A 26,140-nucleotide genomic window follows, 5' to 3' on the forward strand; every position below is an offset into this window, starting at 1 on the left:
TCAGAGGTGGGAACAAACAAACATTTTGATTTGAAAACAAAATATTTTCTATCTCGTTTTTCGCCACCTTTCGATTCTGCTCACTTATTTATTTATTTATAATCAAAATCAAATATTCAACGAAAACAGCTGATAACGTGTTGGAGTTGGTATTGGAATTGGGAGCAAAGTGCTCATCTGTAATTCAATTTTTTTTTGTGGATAAATCCAAGGTACAAATTAAATTTCTGGAAGACAAAGTTAAGGTTAAAAAGTTAATATAATAAAAAGTTAATATAGATGTAAAAAGATACAAAAGACTGAAATAATGGCCTTAAAATTAAAGACTTCCAACAATCTGGGTAAGTATTTTATTCCATCTTTACTTTTTATAATAAGAAATAAAATATACCTAACTGTAGGGGCCCAAATAAAGCCCCAATTTTCTTAAGGCATGTTGCTTATCCTATTAATTTCATTTTATATTAGTTTGACCTTTGCCCCATCCCTGATCAAAAAATGTTAATAAACAGGTTATAATTGCTACATTCAAAATAATTGTTCTTTTAGCAAAACAAGTTCATATTTTGATAAGGAATTATTCTAAAATTACAACTCATTATACAATACATCCAAGGGAAAAAGATCCAAGATGGAAAGGTAAGTGTTCAAAATTAAAAACAAATTATTTTCTACTTTATAAAAGCTCAAAAATTTTTTCAAGCTATAAAAATAAATAATAAAATAATTTATTGCCCTAATAATAATATAATATATACATTTCATTCCTTAACACCTTGGCTGTGTTACGGGACAAATAGACCTCATATTACATTAATGGTTGGCAGTGTTGACTGTGTCATAACGCACTGTGTCCAATGGGGTATATGGGACATATATGCCTCGTAACACACTAAACGTAAGTTTATAAATATCTCTAAACACAGCTAAGGTGTTAAGATACTCTAGCCTTCTTGTGATGTTCCCTGCTGTACCTTTGAGCTGCTTCCTTTTTGGGGTACCTGATTCTTCATGTTTTGAACTTCTGGACATCTTTTTCTGTAGGTACTTCATGTGGCATAGTACCTTCTTTCCTTACCGGTTGTTGCAACCACCTGGATTTTACCCGATCAGATAGTTGATCAGCTTATGTATTTCTCAGTACATCCTCTGTATTTGATTTCTGGCGAGGATATCTCTTGCTCTTAGGAGTCTTCTTCTTGTTTGGTGGAAGAAGTATCTGGTCCTATTCTCAGCCACCTCCCTCAGGGAATGTTTCAAGTGTTTTATCATCTTTATACAAACCCAAATAATCAATTATCAAATAATGTATCTCTCAAATTATCATTTTATGCACTATAAAAAGCAGTTTAAAATGCAGTATAAATAATCATATTAGGGGAAATAAAATTATTAATAGGATATAAAAATGAAAAATTAATGACTAACATAGTAAAAATAGTTTTATGTAAGCTTAATATTCATTAAAACACATACAGTTGCCATTATATTTTTATAAAATTGGTGATTAATTAGGTATATACCTACCTATGTTGATTTTTTGTTTAGAATAACAAAAAATTGCTATACATAAAATATTTTGTTTTAATCCATTGTTGATAAAATATGGTATAGTTGGTTCGCTAAACTCGGACACAACTGGCTGGTGATTTTAGTGGGTAATTTTTTTGTTTTTGGCCAATTTTGCCAAAATTAGCAAAATTACTAACTATTTAGTAATTATTAACTATTTAGTAATTAATTTTTTGCCAATTTTACTAAATTGGCAAAATTACTTACTAAAATCACTAGCCAGTTGTGTCAGAGTTTAGCGAACTGACTATAAGCTATTTTTGCTGGAAAATTGTGATTATGAGTAATAAAACTGACAGTAAACATCATCATCAGTGGTGCTACTTGTCTCGGGTGTTCTGGTTGTAAACTCTTACTTTGGCAGTTTAATTCCAATTTAGATTAGATATAATTTTCATACCATAACTGTCAATATTTTTGCTTTTTAACATATATACAAGCTTTTTATGTTGAATCTTATCATGTGCCTGTTCAAAGTGTACAAAACATAAGTAAATGTCTTGATTCATGTTCATGCATGTCTGGGCTAGCACATTCAAGCCAAATAAAGCAGCTCTGTGTCCATACCATTTCTTAAGCCAAATTGTGTGTCACTTATTTCGCATTCAAGAATTTTAACAAATCTGTTGTGTATTATTTCCAAAAGTATTTTAAGTGTGTGACTCATTAAAGCTATTGTTCTGTCATCTGAGTAGGTTGTTGCACTTGACTTTTTGGGAATTGCTGTAAAGGTTGATTGCAGCCATTGTCTTGTCTGGGAATTGTGGCAGTCTGATAGATTAAAGAGTTCAACCATTACATCAATAACATCTTTATCAATGAGTATTAGTACACATGTACTAATGGGCACTCGATGGGCACATCATCTGGTCCAGTATCTGAGCCCTCTTTTGTGTTTTTGATGGTATAGACAACTTGGAGGGATAACACCATCGTGCCCAGAGGGCCCTAGGTTATAGAGAGGCATAGTGAGATTCTAGTCTTGGTACGGTATAGTTGCACTGTTATGCATGACACCATTTCATCCCAATTCTTGGGAATAAAATGTACACAAGATGGTTCAGGAGAGGACTCATAAGTAGGTTACTTCTGAATCCATAAATAAAAAAAAAACAGGGAAGGTCAAGAGGGACAATCAGTATACCAAGTCTGCCAATGTCCTGAGGACTTGTGTGTTAATGAAAGAGATAGAATGATCCAATTAGCTGGACAGCTTTCAAGAAAAGAAACTTCCTCTTCTGTTGATTTATATTTCTTTCTTCATAAATAGAATGCCGTCATTTTATGTTGCCCATAGGCCCTATAAACCTTAAAGTGTTTCATGTATGTATATTTTAAAATTTTTAAGTATTCTTTTATCTTTGGTATTAATTAGATTTTTAGTTTTAGAACTACACTGCAGCGCCTTACTCATTCGCTCTTTAATTTGACATTCTTTTTGCTAAATTTTATTCTTCTTTTTATTTTGTAAGTGAGTTGTTTTCCAAAGTGTTTTTGCCTTATGTTCTAAGTTTAAGGTTTAATCTCAATTGGTAGAAAACAAGCAACCATTTGAAAGGTCAGAGGGAAAAACGATGAATGTCAATTTTTGGTCATTTTGCGATTTTTGTGCAATATGCTAGCTTAGAAAGAGTACTATCAACCTGTAAATGGCCAAGGGGAAACAAAGAAGATAATCGTCTTAAAATCACGTTACAAGATTGGGCGGAAGGGGGAAAACGATGAATATGTAACTTTGTTTCTCATTTTACCGAAAATGCTTGCAGACAGACATTCATCGGTCTTTCCCCCTGACTCTTCATTTACTTGAAAAAGTATGAAGATTGAAACGAACTAAAATATACATTAATTATATCAATTTTGTTTGTTTATATTGTAGAAGTAAACATGGAACGTTTTACCGACGAAACAGACATCTTGATTGTAGGAGGTGGTCCTGCTGGCATGAGTGCCGCTATTCGGGCCAAACAACTCGCTGAAAAAGATGGTAAGGAACTTAGGGTATGTTTAGTTGAAAAAGCCTCTCAAGTAGGTGGGCATATACTGTCTGGAGCAGTTATACAGCCTACAGCTTTAGATGAATTGATACCAGATTGGAAAGAAAAGGGAGCACCACTTAACACTCCCGTTACTGAAGATAAATTTGGTTTTTTGACAGCTACGGGTAGATTTAACATTCCTGTTTTTAAAGGTAAGTCATTATAACTGAGTAAATAATACTTTCTTAAAAACAGTACAAACAATCAATGTACAGATATTAAATTCTACATAAACTGTATATTCTATTGCTTACCTAACGCCTTGTTGTGACAACCCATCATGGGGTTATCTTGACAACATGCTTCCATTCCTTTTTGTCTTGAGCAATCTCTATCCAATTCTCCGCGCCCGTAGCTTTAAAGTCTCCTGCTATATTATCTCGCCACCAGAGTCTAGGTCGTCCATGTGGTCTTCTTCCAGTTGGGACTTCTTCCCTTACCAGCCTTACTATTCTTTCGTTAGAATGTCTTCTGAGGTGTCCTGACCATTGGAGTCTTTTGGACTTTATTTCATTTATATTAGCATCTAGATACAGTTCTTTAAGCTCTTTGTTAGTTCTTCTCCTATATTGTCCTGCTGCTCCATCAAGCACAGGCCCAAAGCTCTTCCTTTGGATTTTTCTTTCTCAAACATGTACTCGCTCTTCGCTTGCCTTTGTTATCGTCTAGGTTTCGTTTCTATATGTCACTATGAGTCATATGATTGTTTTATACAGTTGTATCTTTGTATGTCTTGTTAGTGTGGTCTTGTATATTTTATAGTCTAGACAAAAACGCTACCGCTCGCTAAGACGTTCGCAAACAGAATTCGAACAACATCGAGGGCAATGGAACGGTCCATGTTGGGATTAATCCTGAGACCAAATAACTAATACAGAATCACGCTGTAGATCGGGAGTAATCGACGCAATCAAAAGAATATCGACCTTAAAATGGAAATGGATAGGTCACTCGCGAGAACAAAGGATGGTAGGTGTGTACAGGAATTATATTAGCATTCCAAAATAAGAGCAATTCATATCCATTTAATTTTTAAAGGTCTAAAAACAAACATTACTATTTGTTGTAAAATAACTAGGTGACACAGATTTTCCAATATAATGCACTTGTTTCAATAACGCTTTTGTCAGCTATTTTGATATGAATATTTCACGGTCGAATCGTGTCAGCAATCATAATAAAACAATTACAAGTTTATTTATAGATACGGAGAAAGTATTACAGAACATTCGGTAATCAATCTTTATTCATTCAATATTGAGACATCAAGTTAGTGAGAAGATAGACGTTGCACACCAACTCGTTACTGATATATTTAGTAGTGAACAAATAAATATAGTATGAGCAAATAGAGTCTTCAAGTTAATCAACCCCATCACCAGGGTAGTCCCCACCTTATTTCTTTATAGGTGGACAAAACGTATTCTCGAGTGGAAACCCAGATAAGACCCCTTTCGAAATAGAGGACGACCACCAACTAGATGGACAGATGACCTGAAGCGGATATACCAAAATTGGATGCAAGCGGCTCAGGACAGGGCTTTGTGTGGTGAACTACGGGTGGCCTACGTTCGGCAGTGGACAAGTATAGGCTGAATGATGATGATGATGTTGATGATAAAGCAAAAATATAATAAAAAAAGAAAATAATCGTTTCGTTCTGATTCAATTCGAGTCTCTTGCCATCATCTGACACCTGATGTTTCGGAATCTATTCCTTGTCAAAGAGGCTTTGCAAGTAGACAGTCTACTTTGCACCCTTGACAAGGAATAGATTCCGAAACATCAGGTGTGAGAGGATAACAAGAGACTCGAATTGAATCAGAACGAAACGATTATTTTGTTTTTTGTCATATCTTACTCCGTTTTAGAGTACAAAATGACCACGTTTCATATAAGTAATCTGCGACGCATTATTGGAGTATTGGACTCCTAGCAGCGTCGCTTGGTACTGTTGTACCGCGGTTAACAGATTACTTGATTCGTGGTCGAAATTATTTTTCACTCATTTAAAAATATAATTGCTCTTCAGAAATCAAGCGTAAAATAGCCATGGCCCTAACCGCAATAACCTAAATAATAATTAAAATATGTAAATATCGAACAATAAAAAGGAATACTCAGTTCAGGTTAGTCAATGCCTTTATTTTTCCCATTGCTACATATGCAGCTGAAACATGGACTCTAAAAAAATTGATGGAAGATCGAAGCTTTCGAAACGTGGGTGTACAGAAGATATCTACATATTATTCAAAAAGAATTTATTCTATCGAATAAAACAAGCTTCAAATAATTTACCTTGTGGGTACGAAATAAACAATCGCTAAGGGTTTCGAATGTTAAAGTTCAGACGTTCGTCAAGTCTATACATCCTGAAACGCAACAGTATATCAATTTGTTTATGGATATTTTAAAATGACTTTTGCAATATAAAATCAAAATGGAATTGCGCATTTTAAAACTACTTTACTTAAGTTTTTATCTCATATTTTTTGTTTTTGTTTCAGTGGTCATTTTTGTCCATTGTCAAACATTGCGAATTTACTGTACCATTCTTTTTCGCGTCCTGATCCATTTTATTGCATCGTTATCATATTTGTTATCATCTAAAATTTCAGTCAAACTCTGGTATTACTCAGCTTTTTTATATATCATCCCGAGAAGTATTTAAAAAATTCACTCACCTGGCCTTAAAAAACCTAGTAATTATCAAACTTACCTGGTATACAAAACCTGACGCAGGAATGAGTCGAAGGTTGCAAAGAAATCTATGTTATCATATTGATTGGCTAGTCTGGTAGTTCTTGATATGAAGTTGTTAAATCCATAGTTAGTGCGATGTATAGGGTAATGAAAATTAGCTGTGGATCTGGTAGGTCTAGATGGAACATGTGTATAAATTGTGGGTGAGCATAGAAATGGGTGGCATATTTCATATAGCAAGTAAATCTGCATCATTGTAGTTGTCCAAAATGTTTAAGTTGAAGGCAATCTGTTTTAGAAATGTATGTTCAACATGACACAAGGCCTCAATATGCACACCATAAAAATGTCACCATACACAGGACGCATACTCAAGATTGGGATGGACAAGAGAGCAACAAAGAGTTTTTAAGGCAGTAATCCCAGTAAAATCCTGTGTGCTTCTTTTGATAAAGCTAAGATCTGAAATACCTTGTTGACTACGTTATTTAAGTGATCGGAAAGTTGTAGAGTTGCATCTAAAGTGACACCTAGATCCTTGATGAATGGTACATTATCAAGGCAATGCTGCCCAATCTTGTATTAAAATTTGATTGGGGATCTGGATCGAGAAAACGTAATAGCTTTACATTTAGATGGATTCAGACTCATCCCATTTCTTGTACACCATTCTAACAAGTTGATTATCTCATACTGAAGTTTATCACACTCATTGGTAGATTTAATCAGAGAGCTTAACTCTAAGTCATCAGAAAACAGCAAAAAAAAAGGAAGAGGAAAAACATTCGTGAATATCGTTTATAAAAAAGTTAACAGAAGAGGCCCAAGATGTTAGCCTTGAGGATTTCCTGAAGGAACAAGAATTGTTTTAGAAAGAAAATTACCAATTTCTACTGTCTGTCTACGATTAGACAAGTAGCTGCTAAACAAACAAATCATTGGTTCATTAACACCACTCATTCTGAGCTTATGGACCAACACACCATGAGACACCCTGTCGAACGCCTTGGAGAAGTCAGTGTAAATTGTATCAACTTGATACCCTTTCTTCAGAGAGTAAACAAAAATCTACATAAGTTAATAGGTTCAGCTCAGTGGATCTATGGGGTCTAAACGCAAATTGTTGATTGATAAGTTTAGGCTTGAGTAAAGGAGTTAAAAAGTCACAAACCAGACTTTCAAACACTTGGGTATCATCCCAAGGACGCTAATAGGACGATAATTATTAACAAGAGATTTATCCCCATCTGTAAATATAGGCTTAAGAAAACTTTCTTTCCAGTAATCTGGAAAAACACCAGTTTGAAGGGAAAAATTAAATATGTGATCTCATTTTTCCTCAATATTTTTTTTTCATTTTATTGTTTTAACGCAATCATATTTTCAGGTCTTCCAATGGACAACCATGGTAACTACATAGTCAGATTAGGTCATGTTGTCAGTTGGTTGGGAGAACAAGCGGAAGCGTTAGGTGTTGAAACGTATCCAGGGTATGCAGCTTCTGAGATTCTATACCATCCCGACGGTAGTGTAAAAGGAATCGCCACTAACGATGTTGGTATCGCCAAAGATGGAAGTCCCAAAGATACCTTTGAAAGAGGGATGGAGTTACATGCTAAATGTACTATTTTTGCGGAGGGATGCCATGGGCATCTGTCGAAACAAATTATTAAGAATTTTAATCTTAGGAAAAATGCTGACGTACAAACATATGGGATTGGTTAGTATTTTAAGTTTTTTTTAAAAATATCTAGAGAGTAAAATCTAGACTTGACAAAAGTTTGTAGTATTATCCTGAGCAATTTAACGAAGCTCATCAATCACTCTTACCTCAAGATGCCTCCATAACTCTTGTACCAACATTATGATAGGGAAGCCCAAGCGAGGATTTTGCGCGTTACTCAAGCGCGTCAGAGAGTCACATGGGGAGAAACCTTGCACCCATTAAATGTACCCCTATTTTACCATAATATATTATCGACTATATATTTCTCAATTAATTAGGTTATACTTAATTTTAGGGCTTTTAGAACACTGATGATGGATTTTTTAATCCGAAAACGTTTTGTCTTGTGACCCTTATTTAGGATATTTTAAAATATACCTTTTACAACAAATCTAGTATTTTTATATTATAGACTCTTAATGCAGAGGCGTGCGTTGTTTTTTTTTAATGAAATATTTGCAATTAAAAATCATACTGAATTTTCTCTTTTATTTTCACCTCTGTAACTTATTAAAATAAACATAATAGAAGTTTTCAGGGACTTTCGATCCTCGGTAATAATGTAATCTTTCATTCTGCGTTTAAATTTTTCAAAAATATTTATTAGTTTTCTCAGGATTCGAAAAAAAGAATACATTTAAAACACATTGAAAATTTTGATATGCGTCAAAATTTTGTTTTTTGCTCCGTTCCCTTTAATAGGAACCTCACGATATTTCGCGAAAAATACGTGTTTAATATTTTTCAAAAATCAATCAAATGACTCGAACACGACCCCCACGGAGGTCGAGTGGCGTCACTTTAAAATCTTAAATAAGAACCCCCATTTTTTATCGCAGATTTGGGTTTCTTACGTAAAAATAAGAAACTTTTATTCGAGACATTTTTTTGAATTAGGGATAGATGACGTTATAAACGGAAAAAACGATTTTTGGAAATGGAAAATTAAATTAAAAAATGGAAAATCCCCACTAAAATGGAAAACTTAACTTTTTTGGTATTAGGACATAATCTTCACAACCCAATAGGTCCCCATAACGCTCGAGTAACTGCAAATTTAGCATACTTTTCTCCCCTAATATCACAGCTTATACTAAAATTTTGGTTAGAATTAAACGTAAGGGGCAACAGAGGAACATGTGGAGTCAAACTTTTGTACTGCTTCTGTATATGGGTGATTCCATTTCAAACCACTCAATTTTGGACCAAAAAAACTTTTGGATCTCCGATTTGTCTGAAAATCGGTGTATAGCTTCTGCGGAACGTACAAATATGACATTTAAGGTCGACCCGTTTTCTTCTTCTTTTTCTCAAAATATAATTTTAAGCGATTTTACAGTGATTTGGTATTTATTTAAACTTTGCATTTTTTATCGTAAAGTATCAGTGGAAAAAATAATGTTTTAATGGACGGGACTCAAAAATGTCATTATAAAGTATTATAACAAGTTTTTTTATTCAAACAAGTTTTTGATCAAATTGTGTAGAAAACGTTAAAATGCCGTTTTTATAATCAACTCCATTCCCAAAATACATGGCCTTTCATTTGGCTGAAAATTTGCCCACAGATACTAAAAACAAAAGTTACATGCAATAATATCAGATTCAAAAATATATAGTCCAGTCGGGATAGTAATTGACCTTGCATGCCGAGCTGCCCAAAATTTTATTTTTCTAATCTTTAGGGGGGTCAATAGTAGTGCAAATTTAAAATTGCGAATGAACTCCGCCGTTGCATTAGCCGCCATCTTGATTTTAAAGGAGAACCGTTTTTGCTCAATATCTCCGTCATTTTTAACTTTTCGACAAAAAGTGTGAGAAATGAAATTATTGAAATTGCGATTTCCTGTAATTTCTTATTTTACAATTTTTTTTTGTGCTGTCGATATTTTCCGAGTTAAGGGAGAAAATAGTGACAGTTTATTAGTTTTACGACAAAAATGTGCCTATACAAAAATGGAGAGAATTGAATTTTATACACTTTTGATCTATTTAATTTTTTTTGCTAAAATCAATATTTAAGGTAGTACGTATCCGGTAAAGACGCGATGCGATGGTATAACCTGATTAACCCAGTATAGCAGTTGTTTTTGTTCAATATCTCCGCCATTTTCAACTTTTCGACAAAAATGGTAGGAACTGAAATTATTCCAAATAAATCATAATTAAAATTATTACAATTTCTTTTTAACAATTTTTTTCGTGCAGTCAATATTTTCCGTGTCATCTGCGTTTACAGTAGACGCCTATATTTTGACTCTGATATTATTGCATATAATTTTTTTTGTATTGTAAAACTATAAAAATCCTTTTAACCACTTAAAGTCCTGGGTTTTAGCTACCTGTGGGCAAATTTTCAGCCAAATCGAAGGACATGTATTTTGGGAATGAAGTAAAATGTAAAAAACGGTATTTTAATGTTTTCTACAGTAAACATTGATCAAAACCTTGTTTTGAATCAAAATAACTTGTTATTTTGCCTTATAATGACATTTTTGAGTCCCTTCTATTAAAACATTATTCTTTTCATTGATACTTTACGACAAAAAATGCAAATTTGTTTAAATAAATATCAAATCACTGTAAAATCGCTTAAAATGATATTTTGAGAAAAAAGAAGAAGAAGACTTATTTTTACGTTAATTAGAAGCTATACTCCGAGTTTCAGACAAATCGGAGATCCAAAAGTTTTTGTCTGAGTGATTTGCAATAGAATGTACAATATTATTTATTATACACTGATTTTTCCGTATCTAAATTTTTCATTTTATTATCCAAAAAAAATATTGTATAAAACCTGCATTTGTATTTGTACATAGAACATACTAATTTTAGGATTAAAGGAAGTGTGGGAAATAGATCCCGCTCAACACAATCCAGGACGAGTAGAACACACCTTCGGTTGGCCGCTAGATATTCACACCTATGGAGGTTCTTTCCTCTATCACTTAAACGAACCAACTCCTCTCGTTGCCGTAGGGTTTGTAATAGGTCTTGACTACTCGAATCCGTATTTGAGTCCTTTTAGGGAATTCCAAAGGTTCAAACATCATCCTTCAGTTAAACATTACTTTGAAGGAGGTAACAGGATCGCTTATGGTGCTCGTGCTTTGGTAGAAGGAGGATTCCAGAGTGTACCCAAGCTTAGTTTTCCTGGTGGCTGCTTGGTTGGGGACTCTGCAGGTTAGTATTTAATTGTCTATATTTCGCACCTCGTCATAACTCAAAAAAATTTAAAATCGGTTTTATTGCACCAACAGTTTAATAAAACTATAAACTCCTATCTCACAAAATGTCACGTCTATGGGTCAAGTATTTATCGTTAGATGACAGTAGTGTCATTATACGATTATCCAAAATCAACGACGCACTGAACACAAACAGTGTCACATATTATCGACTTGTGTAAAGCATTTGTCCATCTAAGATGTGTATAAAAGTGTCGTTTGTTGAGTTAAGACAGTATATGTGATTATTTTATTCAAAACAATCTGCGTATGTGCTCAAGAAAAGTGACACATTTATCACTTATTTATCTTTCTTTTTGCTGTATTTTTTGTTCAATGTTGTTACTTGCATTTAAAGTTACATAATTAAAAAGTATAAGTCAGTTAACTAGATAATAATAATGATATGTTATATTCTGTACTTCAAGTGTCACTTTTGATAAATAATATTTCGTAAATGTTTCGTTATTTTACTTGTATAGTGTCACAACTAAAAAAAAAATTTTTAATATTTTTGATATAAGTAGATACTTAATACGCTATTTTATAGAGCTTCAAAAACCATTGTAGCTAATTAAAATAGTTATTATTCTAATTTTAATAATTTTTGAATTAAACCCGAAAATGTTGTAGGAAAAATTTTAAACGTCGTTTTCTCGAAACTTTGCTTTTTTGACTTAAGGCAATCTTTGAGCGTAGATGCAATTTATAATAAGTGAAGGATTCGACTGTTATTTGATAAAAGTTCATTTTATCTTAGAATAAAACACTAAAAACTTTTGTTTTCTAGACTTCCACAAAAGTATTACAATTTCTTTTCACTACAGCTATTTTGGCAGGGTGTATTTTTCAAGTGATGTATTTGTACTATGCGTCTACACTCCATAGTCGTTAACTGAATTGGTTGGTCATTTAGAATTATATCTATACTCTTTAATTTATTATTTTCTATAGCTTATAATAAAGATAGCTTAAGTCCTTTATTTTTAATGTGGAAAATTTAAAATTGGTCGTTAAAAGAATTATTTTGATCTAGAAGGTGAAGTGCTTACGTAAAATCTATTTTTTTATTATTGAAATCCCTTTTGTGGTCTGTTATACGTTTGTTACAGGTTCTACCAGTTTGACCGATGTAAGTTTTTGGGCAATCACCACATATATGTTTGTATACACAACTTTGTCAGTGTTTTTTCTTTTGGCTCTTGTTGTTCTTAATATATTTGTTAGGTTATTGTTTTTTCTGAAAGTTCTTTCTTTTTTATGTGTTGATATGGCTGTATTTGTTGATATCTTGCCTGTATAATATGTAATTGAACAAAAAGTACTGGGTTTTTTCTCTAGTTGGTGAAAAAAAAATTTATAGATAGAAAAGTTATGAGAATTGAAAACAAACATGAGTACTCCGTATTTCATAAACCTACCCATAATGACACAACTATTTATACATAATTTATCATCCCATCGTATACAACATAAATTAGCAGCCTACCATAGCATGTACATTCATCATTCAATCTTCGCGTGTCCACTGCTGGACATAGATCTCTCTCATAATCTTCCATTTATTTCGATCTTGTGCCTCTTGCATCCAATTCCTATGACAACGTTTTAGATCATCAGTCCAACGTGTTGGTGGACGACTTCTGTTTTGGTAGGGATGATCTCTTAATCCCCAGTCCAGTATCCGCTTTGTGCATCTGTTATCTGTCATTCAAGATGATAGATTAATAGAAATTCCCAGGTCAAAAAAATATCTTCCCGATAGAATTGAATATCATTAATCAAACAGTAGTAAAACAGTAGAATAACCAATAAACTAAATTTTAAATCAAAAAGAAAAGAGAAGAAAAAGAAAAGTAAAGAAAAAACTTACTTACATCACTTGAAAAAACGCTCTGACAAAACAGCTGTAGTAAAAATAAATAGTAATAAATTTTATGGAAGTGTAGAAAACAATAGTTTTCAGTGTTTTATTTTCTCTATACATATAAGTAAATATCTTTATTAGAAATCATGGTTTGGCTTTCTAGGTTTTATCAATGTTCCCAAGGTAAAAGGCACTCACAATGCCATGAAAAGTGGCATGTTGGCAGCAGAAAGTGTATACGAAGCTATAAACGGAGAAAAACAAGAAACTGAAGGTTACGAACCAAGGACATACGAAGAAAATTTGAAGAACAGTTGGATATGGAAAGAATTGAAAGCAGTTAGAAATATTAGACCCAGTTTCCATAATCCGTTAGGCTTGTACGGTGGTTTAGTACATAGTGGAATTTCCATTGCATTAGGAGGCAGGGAACCCTGGACTCTGAAACATGGAGGTAGGAAAACATTACTATAAAACACGTTAATAAAAAATTGGTAATTGTATAGTATAATAAAATATCTTCTAGTTCCTCATTCGTTATTGGTTAGTAATCTATTTTGGTATTGGTGAGTATTCAGGTCATGATAATATCCAAAGATTCTTCTGATGATTTTTCTCTCAAAACATCTTAGTTTTCTTTCCACCGCTTTTGCCAGCGTCCACGTCACACGCCCATACATGAGCACTGGTCTAATCACTGTTTTAAATATCGTGATCTTTGGCGTTTGTAGTAGGCTCTTGGATTTAATGGTGTTGTGGAGGCTGTACATACATATATGTATGTTTGCAATGTTTGCTGCCTGAATTCTCCATTTTATCTCTTGCATGATATCGTTATCTGCGGTCATTGTTGCTTCGAGATATTTAAAACCGTTCAATTGCTACATTTTGTCCCATTCTATCTCGTTTTTCTTGTATGAAGTCTAGGCCCCAGAGGGGTCATCGTTTCCTTTTCAATTCTGATGGACAAACTCAACGGTTTCTTATGGATTTTTGGCTGCTGATTACGAATTTCGAGGTTGGATTTCGATCCGAGTGGTCAAAAAATTGTTATAAACAATTTAATTGTTTATAAGGCTCTGGCTCATAAACTAAAAGAGATAAAAAAATGTTTCAAATAAAATTTGTTACTTAATAAAAAACGAAGAAAAAAAATTTTACTAAACTTAAATCCAACAATTAGAACTCGAGATATTGTAAAATTAGTGCACAATACAAATTGAAAATTGCAAAATAAGTATTTTTCGAAGCTTTATCGATCGTAACTCGGCTTCTACGAATTCAAATGAGCCTTAGAAGATCTCATTTTAAAGCTTAATTAATAGGCTTCCAAACAAAGTTAAATTACTTGATCTGTATTTGTTTTACAGTTATACGCGTTTGAAGTTATAATTTCTTAAAAAAATTGTACAGTAATTTGTTTATAACGGTTTCAAACAAATTCGAGTTATAAACAATTATACTTTAATTAACAATAATGATAAAAGAACTCAAAAGGAATAATTTGAGCTTATGAAAATGTTCGTAAGTGTATTTTTGACCAAGATATCGATATTTTAATGGCGCGCTATGAGGCTCAAGATCGGCTCACAGTCAAGTAAGTGACAAAATCTGTTTAGCTTTATCGATTGTAACTCGGCTTCTACGAATTCAAATGAGCCTTAGAAGATCTCATTTTAAAGCTTAATTAATAGGCTTCCAATCAAAGTTTGCTAAATTACTTTATCTTTATTTGTTTTACAGTTATACGCGTTTGAAGTTATAATTTCTTAAAAAAATTGTACATTAATTTGTTTATAACGGTTTCAAACAAATTTGAGCTATAAACAATTATACTTTAATTAACAATAATGATAGAAGAACTCAAAAGGAACAATTTGAGCTTATGAAAATGTTCGTAAGTGTATTTTTGGCCAAGATATCGATATTTTAATGGCGCGCTATGAGGCGCAAGATCGGCTCACAGTCAAGTAAGTGACGAAGTTCGTAGCCAAAATATCGATATCTTGGCCACAAATAAACTTACAAACATTTTCATAAACTCAAATTGTTCCTTTTGAGTTCTTCTATCATTATTGTTAATTAAAGTATAAATGTTAAAGCTCAAATTTGCTTAAAACCCTTATAAACAAATTAATGTACAATTTTTTTGAGAAAATTATAACTTCAAACACGTATAACTTTAAAACAAATAAAGATAAAGTAATTTAACAAACTTTGTTTGGAAGCCTATTAATTAAGCTTTAAAATGAGATCTTCTAAGGCTCATTTGAATTCGTAGAAGCCGAGTTACGATTGATAAAGCTTCGAATAATACTTATTTTGCAATTTGTATTGTGCACTAATTTTACAATATCTTGAGTTCTAATTGTTAGATTTAAGTTTAGTAAACAGAGCCTTATAAACAATTAAATTGTTTATAACAATTTTTTGACCACTCGGATCGAAATCCACCCTCCAAATTCGTAATCAGCAGCCAAAAATACATAATAAACCGTCGAGTTTGTCCATCAGAATTGAAAAGGAGACGGTGACCTCTATTTGGCGCCTAGACTAATGTTAATGCACATATGTTTTGTTTTCTCTTCATTGGCCCTTAGGTCGTTTTTTGCCTGTATCTCTAATTTGCTGAAAGTTTCCTTTACATTGGTGATGGTGTCTACGATGTGTCAATGTCATCCGCGTATGCTAATAATATTTTGGTCCATTGATTGTCAGTAGTTCTGTTCTAATTTGTGCTGTTCTCACTACTTTCTCTAGAATTATATTATAAAGGTGAGGTAACAAGGAGATAGTATGTCTCCTTGTTTCAGTCACTGTTTATTTCAAACCATTCTGAGAGTTTGTTACCTATCCGTACTCTGGATCTACATCCATTTACATATATTTTAACGAGCTGTATAATCTTTTTTGGAACTGAAAGTTCTGTTATTTTATTGCACATATGATCTTTTTTAATGCTGGTCGGAAATCTATGAAAAGATTATGGATAGTTCCACTGAATTCCCATCATTTTTCAAACAGCTGCTTTAGAGTAAAAATCTGATCTATGGTCGATCTATTTTTTCTGAATCCGGCTAGGTATTCTCCTATGAAATTTTCTACAAAAGGTGTTAGCCTACTTAATAGGTTGTTCGATAAGATTTTGTATGTATTATGAAGTAGGGAGGTACCTCTATAATTAGATCACTTAGTTTTGTCTTCCTTTTTACGGATGGGGATTAGTACACATTCGTGTCTTTTTGTGGGTATTTTTTCTTCGCTTCATATAAGTGTTATTAGTTTAATCAGTGTAATTGTCTATGTAAAGTTTCTCCTCCGTACTTAAGGAATTCGACCGTTATGTTATCGGAGCCTTGAGCTTTTACGTTCTTCAATTTGTTAATTTCTAGCAATGTCACGTCTATTTTTGGGTATGTCCTCCTAACTGATAGGTCCACTCCAAGTTATATTATATTTTCTCCATGATCTCCCCATTTATGTCTGTTCTGTCAATTTTTGAAATATTCTTGCCATGTTTGGAGCTGCTCCTGTTTGTTGATTATTAGTTTATCATTATTTTTCCTAAGTACCAACACGCAGTAAGTCTGTTTATTCGTTTGATACCGATTTGTAAAATGCTCGTCTATTTTGACTGTTGTCTATTCCTTTTCATTTCTTTATATTGTCGTTATTCTTACTTCATTTTTTTTTCTCTCTAATTAGTTTCCTTGTCTCCCGGCCGTGTTGTTTTCAGTTGAAGCATAATGTTTTCCTTTTTTGCTTGTGTTTTAATTTTTTGGCATTCTTTATGAAAACATTTCCTTGTTCTCGTCGTGCTTTTTCCTATTATTAGTTCTCCTGTATATATGATTGATATTTATCTTGATGACGCTTTATTCAATTTCATGTAAATTGGTAGATAAATGTTTAAAAATTAATTTGATTATAATACAATAAATTTTTCTTATTCAAATAAAACTCATTTGGCTCTAAAGTTATCTTTAAATAATAGGGCTTTTCATCTACTTTCATTTGTTTCGAGCTTCTGTCATATGTTGTATAATCTGTATATTATACACAGATTATACAACGTATGACAGAAGCTGTAATAAACAATAATCATTAAACATAGTGAATAACATAAAACTCGTTAAAAAATTTGTTTTGATTTTTTAGATCCTGACAACAAAAGACTGAAACCAGCAAAAGAATGTAAACCTATCGAATATCCAAAACCTGACGGCAAAATCAGTTTTGATCTCCTCACCTCCGTTGCTTTAACGGGCACCAATCACGAGGGTGACCAACCTGCTCATCTTACATTGTTAAATGACGATGTCCCAGTAAATGTAAACTTGAACACTTATGATGGACCGGAAGGAAGATTTTGTCCTGCGGGTAAGGTTTAATTACGTTATGACTAAATTTTTGTTGCTCAACTAACATAGCTATCCAATGTTACTAGATGGCGTTACTGAGTTGTGGCGTCACAGTACATATGCGTAAACATTAATTTATGTCACTGTTGCGAAGTTAGCTTAGAAATGGATGAAGTAGGTTGTTGATAGTGAACACTTAATAGAAGCAAGTTTGTGCAAAAGTGGAAATCACCATGAAGGTTTGCGTTGGATGATATTTTCTGGCGATAAAAAAGATTTTACTCCAGAACAATTATAGAATCGCTTCATGCAACTTTTGCAAGACTGTTTTGCAGAAGATTGCGGACAATTGGTTTGTAAGTATTTCTTCATGGTAGTGGGGTTCGTTAGTAATGAATATTGTGACGGTCGACCAAAATCCGTTGTGGCTCCAATGTGGATCCGGTGTTGTGCACATGATTCAGGAAAGAGCAAAAAAGTCTCGTTTTGATTGGTGTCAGAAGTGGTGAAAAAATTCGACCTAGGACGAACAAAATGACGAACAAAATCCGTGTACGATATTGTTGCAGGAGACGAAACTTTGATATATGCGTATAAACCTGACAGCACACACCAGGCTACTGTTTGGATATTTTACTGTGAACGGAATCTCACTAAAGAACGAAGCACTGCAAAAAAATTGATCGCGTGTTTCTCTGGGTGACTGGGCACGTCGCAACCATTCCTTTAGGTAGTGTTTCCCAAACTTTCTTAGATCGGGGGGGGGGGGGATTTTTGGGGTCTTACGATCACTTGTAAAAACTTATATCAGTCCTGCTCTCCAGACTCTTACTTTTGGTAAAAAATTTTGTTGACTTTGATACGCAGACCAAGATGTACTGTACGTTGTGTTCCCAAAAAGTTATCAGATTCATCAGCTTTTTGTCGGCTAATTTTACAAATGTTTATAATGTAACTAATACTTTAAATCCAACCACTGTGTGGTTCTGGAGCTATTTAGCAAGTAGCTCAAAGTTCACTGAAGATGGACTGATAAGTCCGAAAACGTTCTGAACGTTAATGTAATGCATTTGGATTTTTAAATTTGTAAATATTCGCAGTGTGCAAGACTTGGAGGGGATACGAGAAACGATCGTGCGCTAATTGCGGAAAAATCTTGCAACTTTCTTAAATAATTCATATTGTCAATTGAAATTGTCAAATTGATGCATATTATATACCTACTGTCATTGAAGAAGAAAAATTATATGTTGCTCCACAATATTGAGATGATAGGTATATGCAATTATTATATAAAAGTAAATTTAATTAATTGTATTTTGCTTGCAGTACTGCATTTTAATAATTAGTTTTATTTACATACTACATACAATTTTTTACCTTTTAATAACATAACCTCAGTCTTACTTTTTCTTCTTATTATTTTTTTGGACTATGGCCTTGACAATTATCCACTAACCAGGACTAATATAATTGGCTAATATAATTAAAAGTTCTAAAAATGTTACTGAGCTATGAAACCAGGTGTCGCTTTTCCGAACTTGCACGGTCCCAATACCAATTACAACAGGAGCTTTTACTTCAATGTTAAAGTTTTTTTTATAAATGTATCAATTTTCATAGAATTTTTTAGAATATTTTAACAGAATTTTATTCTGGTTAACTTTAGAAATATTAATTATATTAGAATTGCTACTTTTTTGACGTCACATATTTATCATTAATGATATACAAAAGAAAGAAAAAGTACTATTTCGTACTTATATTGATTACTATATTGTTTTAGGTGTTTACGAGTACGTACCACTGGAGTCCGGCGATGGAATGAGACTCCAAATCAATGCTCAAAATTGCATCCATTGCAAGACTTGTGATATCAAGGATCCGACTCAAAATATTAACTGGGTTGTACCAGAAGGTGGTGGCGGACCAGCTTACAATGGAATGTAGTTAATTATCCTCATACATTACGCAGTCCATGAAAAATTGTTATGTCATAATATATGTTCCAAGATAACTAGTTATGGGCATCTAGAAGTGCTACTCAATATTGCGATTGGATGTTACAACAAAAATTGGTATTTTAACTTTTTTCTCTGTTTTCCCGCCAAAATAATATCCCCAATTTTATTTATTTTACAATAGATTCAGGTAACTTCTAATCACATTTTGGGTTAGATTATTTTAATTTGTTAGATACTCGTTATTAGACTTTTTAAGTGCAACAAAGTGTATATTGGTGTAATTGATACTTAATTTATTGCAAATCTGCAACCCTTAGTAAACATATCTATATACAGAGTTGCGATAAAGTATGGAACCAAGCAAATATCTTTGAAATGAAAAGAACAATATTTATGAAACTTTGCATGCAAGTACAGTGACGCAAAAGGCAACTGATGCCATATTTTTTGTTACTACTCCACTTCTGGTTTCACCGGAAATACCCTTAACTTATTTACTTTAAATGGGACACCCTGTATATTTTTGCAGATTTTAATAGAACTGGTTATTTTTAATTCATACATACCAAGTTTGGAAGAAAAAACTATTAAAACAAGAAATAAATCTCTTTACAGTTTAAAAATAGGTTATTTTATTAAAGTTATCCTGTAGTTAAGTTGTAATCGTCGAATTGGTGTGATGTATCATATTTAACGTGAGTGGTTCATCACAGGGCTGAATATGTAGGTACATCATCAGATAATTTCAAGATTTATTATTTAATCATTTGACTATCTCAAGATACTTTCGGAAGAATTGCGACGCCTAAAAATGTTGCTGGTTAGAGAACTCTTTTCATCAGTCATCAGTATCCGGGGTTTGAATCGGATCATAAATTCGATTCTCACATCACTCTTTAAGTTCATAGGCACAAATTCCCTATAATAAGACTGTATGATAATCTTGAGGATTTTGCTTTAATATTGAAATGGCTTACGATGATGATTTAAAAGTGACTTGCTTCCATTAAAAGATCTAACCTAAAATGTACTGGAACATAGAACTAATAGAATAATTTCTAAATAAGTAGCGGACTATATTTTCATACATATAAATAGTGATTCTTTATTTGCACATAATATTATGTAAATATTTTTTATTAGACTTTTTATATCCTTAAATAAATTGGAATGTTATTAAATAAATATATTTACAATATTTTCTTTCTGTGTAGTTTTATTCTATTTACTTCTTCTTATTGTATGAATTTTACGATAATGTTTACTATAATAAATACAAAATGCTAAGAGGTTAGTAACAAAAACACACACATATATTATACTGTACTGATGACGACTGATGAGTCAGAAACACGTGTCTGCAGTTGCATTCCATCTTTTTATATTGTTAATTTTGTGGTCAAATTTACATTGCGAGTTATTTGCCAATGAATATACTTAGGGCATGAAATCTAAATTGCCAGGAATAATTACGCTGCCGAACAACAAAAAAGAATCACTTTAGCATGGGCCGCATGTGGAGCTCTATCAGATATCTTCAAGAGCAACGTGCCAAATTATTTGAAAAAGAATACGTTCGACTAATGTGTGCTTGCAGTCATTATCGTTAACCCAGGCCACAGCAACCAAACTTAGAATGGTCCAAAGAGGAATGGAACAGTCACTACTTGGACTGACTCTCAGAGACAGGGTCAGAAACGAGGAAATCAGAAGGACAGGCGTCACAGATGTCATAGAGCGAGTAGGCACGCGAGTACATGGCTAAAGTAGAATTGGGCGGGCCATGTAGCCAGAATGAAAGACGGAAGGTGAACCCAAAAAATTACAGTGTGGAGAATACGAGTAGACAGAATAACTAGAGGTAGACCACCTACACGATTGACCGACGACGTCAAAATGATTGCTGGGAATTGGTTGCAGGAAACCCAAGACCGACAAAACTGGAAGAAATTAGGGGATGCCTATGTTCAATTTTGGATGCAGAAGGCTGGATGATGATACTGGTGTTATTTTGCATCTTCCAATCTTAACGGTAAAAAGTGCGATGCCATTTTAACAAGTTAAGTAATTGGCAGTGCATCTATTTGTGGTTTATTGAAAAATACTCTCTCATATTGATCATGCGGTCTCTCTAAAACTCATTTCATATTGTCTATCTTTGTTTTATATCGCTTGGCTTTTCATTAAGTTTATTGGAGTAGCAGAATATAACATTTGTCTCTACTACAAAGGTCGGAGAAAACAAACGTTTTCTGTTTATTTTTATTGTTTATTTTGATAGATCTGCCAATACTAGGCTCACTATAAAGGCGGTAAAACTAAAAATTAGAGCATCTACGCTATAATCCGTTTTCCTGCACGCATTTATAAATATATCGAGGATTTAACGTTCAAAACTGCCCAACTGTTTTACATCACTTTTTGTTATCGTCCACGTTTCTGACGCGTATGTATATCAATGTTTGTATATCAATGTATATATATGTATATCAATGTTGTGTATATCAATATTTTTGTTCTTTTTGTGTCTATGTTTTATGTTTCTTTAATCCATAGTACCTCTATTTGCGAGATATATACGTCCGTTAATTTCTGCAGTTACTGTGGTAATTTGGTTGATTTGTGAGCCTAGATATACGAACTCTCTTATCCTTCGAAAGTATAAGTTCCATTCCAACCGCCATCGTCAGTTCTTCAGGTTTTGCTACTTGGTTATTATTTGTGACCTTCATATACTTAGTTTTATTACTGTTAACAGAGAACAACGACCACATGACGTGGTCTTTGTTCTCTGGTGTTAACGTGTAGCCCCATTCTTTTTGCTGCTGCTTTCAATACCTTGAACGATTGAACCAGGTCCGCCTTTCTTTTTGCTATGATAACAATATCATCTGCATATGCTAGTATTTGTACACTCCTATCAATAATGGTCCTTCTTGTTGTTAATCCAGATTCTCTAAGCTAATCTCTAGGACAATGTTGAATAGAAGACACGAAGCTATCTCCCTGTCTAAGACCTGTTTGTATCTGGAAAATTCTTGATATTCCGTGACTGTCGGCGAGTCCTGAAACGACAGTTCTGGGCTCCAAATACCAGCCAAGCGAGGTGAGCTAGGCAGGCCGACCTGAGTAGCGAAGTGCACGGTAGACGATAGATTCCAAAGGAACCGTCGACGAGTTAACCTTAACTCGTCGACGGTTCCTTTGGAATCTATTCCGCATATTTCGGCGTCGCGCTGTAATTCCTCTTTGGAAAGACGATTTATCCATGACGTACCTGTCGTGGCACCTGTTACTGAGTCTGTGTCTTTATCTGTCGGCATTTTTGGGTATTTTCCGGGCGTCGAGTAACGACGTTTACCTGCGTATATTTTAATTTTTTTGCTCGGGCGCCAATTTTGTGATGGTTAGTTCTTCTAAGACGACAGACTCAGTAAAACACAGGTTAAACCAAAATAAATCTATTCAGTCTAATTATTTACAAAATAAAATAAAAAATTATATTTCATTCTATTCGTCGCAGCGAAGTCCTCCTCCGGGTAGACGTCTGGAAAAAGAAGAACAAAATTAACAATGTTATTCAAATATATACGTTTATCGCGTGCCTCCGTTTACATATGAGCGGCAAATCACGTCACTACGGTGCACCTTGCGGCTCGAGTTTGCCTGCCTAAGTTTGCGACTCACGTCAGTACGGTGCACTTCGCTACTCAGGTCGGCCTGCCTAGCTCATTTCGCTTGGCTGGTATTTGGAGCCCAGAACTGTCGTTGCAGGACTGCCGGATAGTCGGATCTCTGCTTGCGGCCTCCTTAAATATCCGTGTGTCGGTGTTGTTTTGGAGAGGTGGAACTGGGTGGGGGCATCTGTGCGATTTGAGAGAATCGCACGGTTCCAAGTGTCGATGTGGGTTCCGCGTATCAGACCAGAGTATCATTACACATTCTGCACTCTAACCTTACACTCGACTGTTGTGAAGGTTGCTTTGAACCAACCTCACCACGTGTATTGGGATATTAAATTTTATTATGGCTTTGTATAACGCGTTTGTGTCTACACTGTCACAGGCACATCTAAAATCCACAAACAAACGGTGAGTATTAATTCCATACCCTTATGTTTTTTCCAAAGCTTGTCTTGGAAGAAATATTTGATGGACAGAGATCTTTCTTCAATACTACTTAGAATTGTCATCACAAAGGTACTGTTGGTTTTCCAATTGATTCTTTTTACAATTTCTCGATGATTGAAAATTGTTTATAAATTTTAAACAGTCTTATTACTAATCGAAACAACACTTTAAACAAAAATTTAAGTTTTATTAAGTACAACTAACAATATCATGCATTCATTTTTTATTTTCACTTAAGGAAACTGAAAAACTGGGCACTAAAACAAAAAGAAATATATATTGATTATATAGACAAAGTATAATTATTAGAGGTTACCTCAGTAATTTTTGAAGGATTGGCCATACACTTCATGTATTCCAAAGAAATTTCACATTTAGTTTGGCCCTCGGAAGTTCGAAGTCTTTCATCTGAAAAAAATAAACAATTTACTTATTTTTTACATAATACTAAATTTTTTAAGGAAGGAACACAGTCACTACAAATAAATAGAGACGTGAGACAGGGTGACAAATTTTTGGACAACGCTTGAACCACCTAAGATACGCTGATGACATCGTATTGATAACCGATAAAAAAGAAGATTTGTTTAAAATAATGAAAGAACTGGACATAGAAGCTAGAAAGATAGACCTTAATATGAATTACATCAAGATCAAAATAAAAAATACATATGAGGATCGGACAAGATGAAATAGAACAAGTTCACGATTATATATATCTGGGTCAAAGTATAAAACTTAACAAGGAAAACCAAACAGTAGATATCAAAAGACGAGTTAGACTGGTATGGGCGGCATTTGGCAAACTAAGCTACATCCTAAAACAAAAGATATCTATCCACAACATCTTAAGACCAAGGTATACAATCAATGCGTACTCCCCCTGTTCTCACTTTTGGTTCCCAAACGAACGTTTAAAAAAGCAAACATGGACAGAATCATAAAAATGCAAAGAGCAATGGAAAGGTAAATGCTGCACAAAAGACTAACGGATAAAAAGAGCAATGAGTGGATAAGAGAGAAAACCAAAGTTAGGGATGTTAGACAAGAAGTTGCAAAATTGAAATGGAAATTTGAGGGACACAATATAAGACAAAAAGAAGACCGATGGAACAAAATTCTTATAAATTGGAGACCGTGGGAATATAAAGGAAGCAGAGGAATGCCCCAAATGAGAAGGGCAGATAATTATAAATAAGCACGTGGGCTCTAGGTGGATAACTGAAGGGACAGACAGAGAAGAATTGAAAAGGATTGGGGAGGCCTATGTCCAAAGATGGACCCAAGAAGGCTAATTAGATAGATAGATAGACTAAATTGTTTTGTAAAGTTTGTGTGTAGAGTTTAGGGCATGTATAAAAATACAAATATATGGTTTGAATCTGCCGTCAATCTAATACGATTCTGGAAGCTCTGCAAAATAGGTATTTGTTTCGTCAATTATCTCTTCGGTCGAATTATTTTTTCTTATTTGCGAGCCATCACTTCCGTTTTGGGAAGACATAATAATCGGAGGGAGCCCAATCAGGAGATTAAAAAGCAATTTGAAGTCCAACTCATGAATTTTTGCCATCGTTGTAACGCTCTTGTGAGCCAGTGCATCGTTGTGGAGAAACAACACTCTTTTATTCTTCAGATGGAGCCGTTTCCCGATGATATCTCCTTCAGTTTGTCCAATAATGCACACTAATATAATAATAGCTATTGATAGTTTTACCTTTGGAATTAAATGTATGCCTTTAATCCCAAAATACAGCCCCATAACCTTTTCATAATTCGAGTCGACCAACAAAAATCTAAAGAGATTCCAATAAGAAGAGGAGTACGACCAGAATAGACAAGGCATACGGAGCAAAATACCGTAACGCGCGAGCAGTCGATCGGTGGTCTAGCTCTTTTTACCAAGCTGTCCCGCGCATGTGACAGACAAAGATGGCTAAACCACTCAGAGTGAATATTGATCAATGACGTCCTTGATATTATCGTTACCGACGTTACACCTCGATGCACAGAGTGGCCCATATTACCTAATCTATTCTATTTTTATTATGTCTATGGTACTATCCCCTCTACATGTGCTCAGAAGAGATGTTTATAGAGGCTTCAGAAGCGGGTCCGGACAAATAATCCCCGGACAAATAATGCCGGACAAAAAATCCGCACAAATTATCCCCACAAAAAATCCCGGACAAATAATCCCCACAAATTTTTTTGGACAAAATATCCCCACAAAAAATCCCGGACAAAAAATCCCTAAGAAATATTTGCTGCCAAACAGTTATCTAAAAGTATTCCCGAAATTTTAATAAATTTCGAATTCCAATTCCATGCTGAAAACTTCAAATTTTACTTTACACGACAAAAGAGTGTGAGTTTTTTCAAAAATCGTGGAAGATATGGGGAATGAGCTAAGGCCCCGTTTTCATGTCAGGCGCTTAACGCGCGTTTTGTTAACGCGTGATTACAACTACATACATTTTACTGAAGACCGTTCACATGCTAACGCGCGTTTTAGGTGATTAAGACGCGCGTTGGCATGTGAACGGTCTCA

At 33.9% G+C, this 26,140-nt stretch overlaps 2 protein-coding genes across 2 annotated transcripts in view; one reads left to right on the plus strand and one right to left on the minus strand.

Annotated features, from left to right (window-relative positions):
- Positions 1-55: 55 nt before the first annotated feature.
- LOC114339810 (electron transfer flavoprotein-ubiquinone oxidoreductase, mitochondrial) lies at positions 56-20,657 on the plus strand. Its single transcript, XM_028290494.2, has 8 exons — positions 56-341; positions 550-639; positions 3,452-3,763; positions 7,702-8,034; positions 10,876-11,223; positions 13,298-13,588; positions 17,293-17,514; positions 19,282-20,657. Exons 1-8 carry the CDS (start codon positions 308-310, stop codon positions 19,443-19,445), a joined length of 1,794 nt encoding a protein of 597 aa, XP_028146295.2. The 5' UTR covers positions 56-307; the 3' UTR covers positions 19,446-20,657.
- A 3,098-nt stretch (positions 20,658-23,755) lies between these two features.
- LOC114339815 (uncharacterized) overlaps positions 23,756-26,140 on the minus strand; it is a 45,273-nt gene continuing 42,888 nt past the window's right edge. The window contains exons 6-7 of the mRNA XM_050646483.1: positions 23,906-23,997; positions 23,756-23,846 (exon numbers count right to left, since the gene is read on the minus strand). Coding sequence (XP_050502440.1) covers positions 23,823-23,846; positions 23,906-23,997 — 116 coding nt within the window. The 3' untranslated portion in view covers positions 23,756-23,822. The remainder of the gene's footprint in view (positions 23,847-23,905; positions 23,998-26,140) is intronic.

This window comes from Diabrotica virgifera, chromosome 3 (genome assembly GCF_917563875.1).
Source record: "Diabrotica virgifera virgifera chromosome 3, PGI_DIABVI_V3a".
Taxonomy (NCBI): domain Eukaryota; kingdom Metazoa; phylum Arthropoda; class Insecta; order Coleoptera; family Chrysomelidae; genus Diabrotica; species Diabrotica virgifera.